The following is a 9,693-nucleotide window of genomic DNA, read 5'->3' as shown; positions in this document are numbered from 1 at the left end:
CAGCAGCTCAGAACTCCGCAGGGCACTTTCTCCACTGACTGCAGAACTTGGGTTTAGTGCACCAGCAAGTCTCTACCGTGTCTCTTGTCAGCCTTTTACAACCCGATTCTGAATCCTCTTGCCACTTGCCCCGCACCTCACCCCTGCCCCCGCCTAGTTCACACACCTATCAGGTTCACATCCTTGGGCCTCCGTCTCTTTATCCTGATGAGGTTCTTTGGTTATTAATCAAATTGATTGAGCGAACATTTATTTATTTATTCAAGAGGCAAAATAAGAGATGGAGTGTAACTAATGAACTAATTTGTTCATTTATTCAATAATGTTCCAGCATTGTGCTGGGAGTTCCAGGGAACAGGAAAAATTAATTCGTGTAAGACTGTCATTTTCTTACTTAAAATCGTCCAGTTATTTCCCATATTAAGTAAAAAATAGACAACCAACACCTGGGGGGGGGGGAGACCTCTTAAAATTACCATTATTTCGATGTCTATAAAAATGGAAAAGTGACAGGATTGTACACTTGTGTCTTTTTTTAAATGCTTTTTTTTTTTTTTCATTTTTTTCCTTTTCAAGTGTTTCTTGTCCATTACACAAAAACGTAGGGGCTCTTCGCACCGTCGCAACTCCAGGGATCGGCAAACTGCACCGCACCACTACGCAAGACTTTCCCAGCTTTCAACACTTTACCAACAGAGCGAAAACAGAGGGGTCCCTTGGGCCCCGCCCTCTCAGCCAGCTTAACCCCACCCACTTCCTGCCTGGAGTTCGTCTGACGTCAGTAACGCGCCGAGGCGCGTAAACAGCGGTACCTTGGACGGAAGTGCTCTCTGCGGAAGTGAGCACCGCTCTGAGCGTGGGTGGGATGGCTGTGGGCCGTCTCTTTTTAAGTGGGCTTCGCACATTCTTCGGTACCATGGCCCAGAACCTTCTCGAGGGTGCGCCCTCCTCCAGGGGCCTGCACGCGGGGCACGGACCCCGAAGGCTCTCCATCGAAGGCAACATTGGTAAGGGCCAGAAAGTGGCTGCTAAGCCGTGGCCTCCGCCAAGCAGGTGACTGAGGCTGGGAAAGGAAGCTGGGCCCAGAACCCCACCCCCACTCCGCCCCCGTCTAATGCGACTTACCGACCTGCTTGTTCTGTGTTGCCCTGGCCTTTCTTCTCTCAAAGTGCACTGTGGGTGTTTCCCTCTTAGGTTTTTAAGATTTGGGGCCTCAGTAACCGCCCACAAGGACACATTTGTTGGGGCGCAAAAGCTACGCAGACTGTAGATAGGACAAGAATTCTACTAGATTGCTGTCTTAGATCGAAATGGAAGCAACAAACAGGGTGCAGTTTGTTTGCCTAAGATGGGTTGCCAGATTTAGCAAAAAAAAAAAAAAAGCACAGTTCATAGAGAATTTAAGATAAGCCAGGAATAAATTTTAGTGTGTCACTTGCAGTATTCAGAATACTACAAAAAAAAAAAAAAAAAAGGATTATTCATTGTTTGTCTAAGACTCAAATTTAACTGGTTGTTTTGTTTTTATCTGACAACCCTACTCCAAGAAAGTTGCTAAACTTCAGGCATTCAAATACCACTTTCACTCTTTTTGCCATGTCCCTGTGCTAGTTGCACTATAAATTTCCTAAGGTTTTCTTGGAAGAACCTCACTTCCTAAGTTTAAAAATAGGTATTAAGTTTAAAATAATTTTTTAAAAGAATAGTAACCCAGTATGTTAAGTAAAAAGTAATGAAAAAGTAAAATGAAAGCAATTAAAAAATTTGACCAGCAAAGGCACTTAGCCATAAAAGGGGGATTAGCAAGTGTTGAGTACTGAAGACATTAATTATAGCAGCAAACTGAGAATTTCTCATATAATTATTCAACAAATCACCTTTTGTGCTACTTCCATATGTTACTACTGATCTTCGCTATAGAACTCTTTTGAACTCTAATAGAGTAGACAGTAAACAACATAAGCACAGTAAAGTGTGTTAAAGTAACTAATGTCATGTCAGAAAAACCAGGGAAAGGTCTCACTTTAGTGTCATTTATCCAAATACATTAAAAATGTGAGAGAATCAACCGTCTGGATAAGTGGCAGAAGAATCTTCCAGGCTGAGTGAGGTGCATGTAGAAAAACTGTGAGGTTGGATAGCATGTTGAGGGAATAAAAGGAACCTGTTGTGGCTGGAGTTGAATGAGCAAGGGTGAGAATGGAACAAGATGAGATCAGATGGGTAAGGGATGGATGGACATTATAAACTTCATAGTCCATCATGGTTTTTTAATCTGGGATGGGAAGCCATTAGATGGTTTGAGGTCTCAGGTGACAAAAGATCACCTCCCTAATATGTTGAAAGTAGGTGTTAGGAGGCCATTGCAATAATAGTTACAATGAAAGTTACATTTTAGGGTAGGGCCAGTTGAAGTTGATGACAGATTGAATGTGTAGTGTGAGATAAATAGAGGGCTCAGTGGTGGTCCCAATTAATTTGGCTTGAACAATGTGAAAAATGGACTTTGTATTTTCTTAAATAGAGAAGACTGGAAAGAACAGGTTGGAAGAGTAGTTTCAAGATTTTGGTTTTTAGTCAGGTGTGGTGGCACACACCTATAATCCTAGAAACTCTGGAGGTTGAGGCAGGACTGTGTCCAGTAGGCTGCCTCCAGCCTCTGTAACTTAGCAATATCCTGTCTCAAAAAAAAAAAAAAAAAAAAAAAAAGGACTGGGAATATATGTAGCACCCCAGGTGGTAAAGCACCCTGGGTCCAGTCCCCTGGTACTTAAAAAAAAAAAAAAAAAAAAATATATATATATATATATATATGTGTGTGTGTGTGTGTGTGTGTGTGTGTGAGAGAGAGAGAGAGAGAGAGAGAGAGAGAGTGATTTGAGCATATCTGGTTTTTATGTGCCTATTAGATATTCAAGAGGACGTGTTAGGCAGTTGGATATATGAGTCTAGAATTCAGAGACTCTTTGGACTGGAACTATCAATGTAGATGGTATTTAAAACCAGGAGATCTTATTGATGGAGAGGACTAGGCCCTAGGGTAGGCAGATGGAAGAAATGGGAAAGAACAAGCAGAGGAGATTGAGAAGTAAGGACCTCTAAGATAAGAGAACAAGCAGGGGCTGGGGTTGTGGCTCAGCGGTAGAGCACTCACCTAGTGTGTGGGAGGCCCTGGGTTCCATCCTCAGCACTACATAAAAATAAATAAAATAAAGCAGAGGCATAAAAAAAAAGGATTTATTAAAAAAAAAAAAAAAAGAACAAGCAAAAGAATGATATCCTAGAAGCCAAGTGAGGAAACTCTACAGAGGGTAGGAATGTGTTTTACTATTTAAGTAAATGAAGGTCTTAGGTGAACTTGAAAGGAATAGTGTTAGGAATGGTAGGAACAAAAATCTTATTGGCATAGATGAAAAGAGAATGGGAGGTAAGGAATTGGAGACAGTTGGTTAAGACAGTTGTTTGGAACAGTTTCTAGAAAGAGGAGCCATGGCGTGGGAGCTGAAATTAGAAGGGGATTTGAGAGTTTTTAAATTCTGTTTTTATTTTTAGGAGGGAGTAGAGAATGTTTATAAGTTGATGGAAATGGCTAGTGAAGGGGAGGGACTGATGAATCAGGAGAAAAGTTAGAATTAACTGGAGTGCTTAAGTAAACAAGAAAGAATGGGATCTGTTGCCCAAGTGGAAAGTGTTTACCTTAGCTCAAAGCACAGTTTTCCCTAGTCACAAGAAGGACACAAAATATATGAGATGTGGTGGGAACTTGGGGACGGTCTTTTGATTGTATCCTCTTTCTTAGTGAAACAGGAAAGATTATGAGAGACTTTTGGGAGAGAGAAAATATGAAACAATTTAGTGAGAGAAGTGTCCGATTGCAGGGCTGCAGTAAGGATCCACCTGGAGTTAGTGCTTTTGAAGGGAAAGTGAGACCAGTTACCACAGCTGTACCACAGTTGTTTTTCCCCAACCAAATCAGAAACTTGGAAGAAAAACGAGAATGGAAGGTCCTGCTACCTACATGCTGTTTTAAAGGTAGTCTTTCTGTATTTGAGAAACACACCCCTAAAGGGAACACTTGCTGCAGTCCGGCTGCAGCAAAATAACTGGGGGGTGACGAACAACTTGTGAACGTTGATACAGCAGGAGTGGGAGCCCTTTATTGCAGGACAGGAGCAGTATTTATACATTCCACAGAGCTTATCTAATTAGCATAAACTAGATACATCAGTCAACCAATAAGGAATCTCCACACTTAATGGCTTGTTTTTGTTACTTCTCAAACCACTCCCTCAGGCGTTTTGCCAGGCACCATCCAGACTTGTTTATGAACTCTAACATTCCCCTGGCAAAATGCCAGGTGTTATTTTTGACTTGTTTACAGACTCTAACAAACACTGTCCTTGGACACCAGAGTATTTGTTCACAAATAAGTTCTTTGAACAGGTCATTAGGTGAAGATTGAGCTCCTAACTCTCCTGACCTTTGCTTCCTCACCTAGCCAGATTCTGTGCTGCTTCCTTGCTTTCTCCTGCAAGAAAGAGTGAGTGACTGCTATAAGTTCACCCACACACAGAGCACAGCAGTGAATGTGGTACTGCTCCTCTCCTTCAACAGGCTCACAATCAAGTGGGAGAAGCACACTTCTGAACATAATTTCCACGCTGAGTGATGTGATCCATGATTGAACATAGAAACTCAAAATCTCTACAATAGGAATTCCCAGTATTCCTACAAAGAGGAAAAAGTGTTACAAACATAGGAAGTAACATTTGCCAAAGTGGTAAAGGCTGAAAATGCACATGCCGTTTAAATAGAAGGAAAGTTGCTGGCTGTTTCTGGAGTTTAAAGGACCTGTGAGAGGGTGGCAAAACAAGAGGTGGGACCATGGTAGGAATTTATCCTGTTGGTAGTGGAAGGCTATTAAGACTTGAAGTTAGTGTGTGCAATGAGCAGATTAACTTAAAAAAGGAATTTGGGCCGGACCTTCTGGTGCACACCTGTAATCCTGGACACTTGGGAGGCTGAGGCAAGAGGGTTGCAAGTTTGAGGCCAGCCTGTCTCAAAATAAAAAGCTGGAGATATAGCTCAGTAGTAGAGTGCTCCTGGTTCAATCCCCACTACTGCCCAAAGAAAACAATTGACTATGAATGAATAGAAAGTTTCATTAAAAAGATAATTTTGTTTGTAAGTCTTATTTGCTGCAGTATCCATGGTGCCTTGCATTCAGTTAAATGAATGAATGGATAAATTGGAATAGCTTGGAGTAGAGAGACTAGTTTGTGAATTTGGAAGGAAAACTGATGCAAGCCAGAACAGAAGGAATGAAGAGACAATGAAATGATGGTTTGAAACATTTTGAGAGTTAAATTGACAGGTCTTAGTGGCTACTTAAAGTTGAGGGATAGAGAGAAATAGAAGAAGATGACACTGAGTTTCATAATTTGGATACTGACTCAGTGCAGAAGATGAAATAAAGGAAGAGGTGGTCTGGGGGAGGTAAGAGTGTTACATTTTGTGTGAGGTACCTGGACTTAGAAGAGACTGGAGATGGAAGCTAGAATTTCAGATCTGGAAGTTGTTGACTGATGGGGGTAGTTGTTAAGCCTTGGGAGTGGACTGGGGGACTTAATCTGACTCTTTTTACTTTCATCTTCCATTACTCTCCATTACTCCACATGCCCAGATGACTCTCCCAGACAGAATTAGTCACTCCTCCTCTGTGGGCTGTCATAACATTTTGTACCCACAACTGTGTCAGTACTTGAGTTCTGTTGAAGTTGTTTACATATTTAACACCTTCCCTTGGTCACAGCCACCTAGTGTCCTGTATCACCATCATATAAACCCCCTAATTGATCCATTGTACTCATTTATTGTAGATTCTTGAATCCTCTTCTGTGATATCCCTATGGAAGTTGGTCATTGGTACTTAAAGAGGGAATATACAGAACTCTTTTTTTTGGATTGGAGGTTTTGTTTGGTTGGGTTTTGTTTGTTTTTAAACAGAGTCTTGCTGTGTTGCCAAACTGGTCTTGAACTCCTGGGATCAAGGGATCCTCCTCCTCAGCTTCTTGAGTATCTGGGACTATAGGTACACACCACCATACTCAGCTCTTGAATGCTCAACTCTTTTTGAATCAAGAGTTACATTTTTCTCTGATCACAGGTGGCATTCTGAAACAAATCAGAATGAGAATACCCATTTGGGAAACTTGAACAGGGGTGAACCCTGGTTCCAAATGAAGTTAGATATATTTAAAGGGACTTTTCGTAGAGTTCTGCCATTCTAACTCCTATTCATCTGATCCTGAAAGTACAGACAGCACCATGCAAGGAAAATGGATCAGTGAAGTAGCAACAAATGGCATTTAGCACGACTTATGAGTTCATATGCAGTGTATAATTGAAAGTCAAAAGGTTGGTACCTACAATCCCTGAACATCTAAAAAATGTAATACCTAAAATGTCTTTTAATACTCATCATCACTGAAGTGTATTATCTTCAAAGTCAGTTATTTTATGAACACAAACCTAAACTGAAGTAAGGATTGCTCTGAAATATAATTATCAATGAGTCATCTGAGACCATCCTTACTTTTTATTTTCAAAGATCTCAATAGAAGGAAACTATTTTTTTTTAATTTTCAGTGTAGACATTTGTACAGAAAGCAGCAGAAGCCTTCTCTAATAGCATTTCCTCCACATTCAAAATTAGACATTATCATCACTGTCTTTTACTTTTATTGAATATAAAAATTGAGCAAAGAATCCTGGCAGGGAAAGCACCTATTTATTTCAGCTATTGAGTATTGATTCTCTGTTTCTGTGATTCACTTCATTCCTTCCATCCATCTCTATTCTTAGTACCTAACTGGATACTCATGATGCAGAGGGAGGAAGGTATAGTCTGTGTCTTCAAAAAGTGAGCTCCTAGGCTAGCCGGAGAGAGTGATGAGTGAACAAATAATTACAGTGTAATACCTTGGTAAGCCAAGGCAGGCAGTAATTAACTCTTCCTAGGGATGAAGTAGAGCTGGAGAGAGTTCAAGGAGGCTTCACAGACAAAGTGACAGTGGAAGAATGAATCATTGGGTAGGCAGAGTGGGGGAGGAGGATATGCCAGATCAGTGAGGCTCTTTTGTGCTCAACAGGATGAGTTCACATCATAGTCTGGAAGCTGTGAGGAACCTCCCCCCTACCACCTCCTGGTTAATGGTTTCCCATGAAAATAAAATAAAGGAATCAAGGTAAAAATGTATTAAGTTTCTGTTAAGACTGCTGACTGATTATTAATTTTGCCCAGCATGCTTTAGTTTATATGATCCTGGGTACCTAGTCTTAGGATTGGAATAGAATAATTTCTTTAAGGGCAAAATCTCAGTCTTTTCATCATTTTAGCACTACTTACTACTTGGTAACCCCTCCATAAACATCTGTTGATTGAATGAATGCAGTATCAAATGTGGTTCCTAACATAAAGACTACCAACTTTATTTGGGAGAAAATGTTTAAGTTATTAGATGACTTTATATTTACTGCCTTTGACTTTCGTAAAGGTCTTAGAATTGTATGGGGCTGGGTAGAGCGCTCGCCTAGCGTGTGCCAGGCCCTGGGTTCGGTCCTCAGTACCACGTAAAAATAAATAAATAAAATAAAGATATTATGTCCAACTACAGCTAAAAAATAAATATTTTAAAAATTTTTCAGAATTTTTTTTCATGTTTTCATCTTGTTTCAAGAAAATAAAATACCTCAAGTATATTAAGTAGGGCTGAGGTTTTACTTAAGTATATTAAGTAGGGCTGAGGTTGTGGCTCAATGGTAGAGTGCTCACCCAACGTGCTTGCAAGGCCCTGGGTTCGATCCTCAGCACCACATAAAAATAAATAAAAACAAAAATAAATAAATAAAATTTTTAAAGTATATTAGGTAAAATATACTGTTTAAGTATATTATTTGGGGTATTATAACAGATACTGTTATAAAATACTAGATTTTAGCATAATTAGCTGTAGCTATAGCATTATAGTTCTTAGAAAAATTTGTGGAGAAAGAAAGTCATGTTTTAGGAAAAGATAAACATTAACAACAGAACACTCTGGTCTAGCTTGTGAAATGACAATCCTGGAGCCAATAAAAAATCAATATGTTGAAGTAATATATTCTAAGAAAGTATCTCCCACCTTTTTTTAGAGTCATGGCATATATAAAGTACAGTGATAGCCAAGACCCTAAATGGAGGTTTGATGCTGCTTGTAGGCTCAAATACCTCCCAAATGTTAAGGTAGTAATAGTATATTGAAAGATAACAATCTGGAGCTAAATTGTGCTAAGTCTGAGGTAATGGTATAAAAGGCCAGTATTGCTGGGAGAAGTGGGGCTTTCTTTAGATGGTTATTCTGGTCACTAGGAGGCTTCTGTGACGGTGCAGAACCAAACTACCGCTCTTATGAAGCCCTTGGGAACACTTTATAAGACATTTAAGAATGCCTAAGCCAAAAACAAAAAACACTATCATCAGATATCACCATGCCAGCAAAGTTATGCTATCTTTTTAAAAATATAGTTTTTATATAACTTTGAATTTTTAAAGTAATTATTACACATCTGTGGGTGGAGCTTGGCACAGTTTAGTTCCAGTGCAATTAGTTTAGTAAATATTGCCTTGTGGTGAATTACCTAGGGTGGCACAACTCTTAGGACTTTCCACCACCATTTATTGTCATTCTGTGCTAAGGCTGACTTATGATTACTAAACTGGCTTTCCAGAAACCTTAGAAGGGGGAATGGCATGCAGGGTGCCCTGGATATCAGAAGTGATTATTCCAGTAATTGGAACCATATATTTCCCATTGTATCTAATTTGATGTTCTGGGTTTTGTATGTTTAAATGGCAAGAATTGGATTCTTAGTTCATATTGCCTTTAGATGAACTAATAGGGTCTGATGTCAAAGGTAAAGTTGGTTCTCCCTAACCCTCAGAGCTCTTCTATCTCCAACAGTTTTTTAGGTAAATGTTTTTTAACTTTTAAAAAAATGTTAGTAATTCAACTGGACACAGAAGCATATACCTATAATCCCAGCTACTTGGGAGGCTAAGGCAGAACAGTCTCAAGTTTGAGGCCAGCCTAGTCAATTAAGACCCTGTCTCAAAATAAAAAAAATAAAAAGGGCTAAAGATGTAGCTAAGTGGTAAATGCCCCTGGGTTCAGTTCCCAGTACTACAAATATATATGAGTATGTATGTGTGTGTATATGTGTGTGGGTGTGTGTGTGTATATGTACACACACATATATGTATATATTATTATTACCTTAAAAATAATAAACATGTCAGTAATACTAACACTCATTCAATCCTAACAAACAAGTCAGCTACCTTTATCTTTCCATATTATTTAAAGTAGCTTTTCAGCCTATAACTTTTCAACTGAACAAGGACCATGTTTTAAATGCATTGAACAACTTGCAATCTAAATATTGACCACTGGGCTTGTATTTTAAGGTAAGGCTGACTCAGGGCAGGCAGATATCTGAAAATACATAGACACAACCAATTGGTAGCTGATCAGTGTAGTAGGAATTTGGTGTGAGCTAGAGAAGTCCTGAACTTCATGAAGGAAGTGGGACCTTAGGCTTGGTAGGGGAAAGGATTTTGACACAGGACTGGAAGAGCAGAGGAAAGCATTTATT

General features: G+C 39.6%; 1 protein-coding gene across 4 annotated transcripts in view; it reads left to right on the top strand.

Moving 5' to 3' along the window:
• The first annotated feature begins 800 nt into the window (after positions 1–800).
• Positions 801–9,693, top strand: part of Dguok (deoxyguanosine kinase) — a 41,035-nt gene continuing 32,142 nt past the window's right edge. Inside the window, exons 1-2 of one of the 4 annotated variants that reach the window (XM_046432354.2) lie at positions 872–1,007; positions 7,152–7,247. Coding sequence is in view for 2 of the 4 variants with exons in the window: in XM_046432352.2 (XP_046288308.1) it covers positions 866–1,007 (142 nt within the window). In the remaining 2 variants the exon portion in view is untranslated. Of the gene's footprint in view, positions 1,008–7,151; positions 7,248–9,693 lie in introns of all 4 variants that reach the window. The other 3 variants (XM_046432352.2, XM_046432351.2, XM_046432353.2) reach the window with 3 other exon arrangements.

Source organism: Marmota monax, unplaced genomic scaffold (genome assembly GCF_021218885.2).
Source record: "Marmota monax isolate L192 unplaced genomic scaffold, Marmota_monax_Labrador192_F-V1.1 WCK01_AAM20220418_F8-fsc00106, whole genome shotgun sequence".
Lineage (NCBI taxonomy): Eukaryota > Metazoa > Chordata > Mammalia > Rodentia > Sciuridae > Marmota > Marmota monax.
Note: the sequence above shows the minus strand (reverse complement) of the source record. Positions and strands in the feature narration are given on the sequence as shown.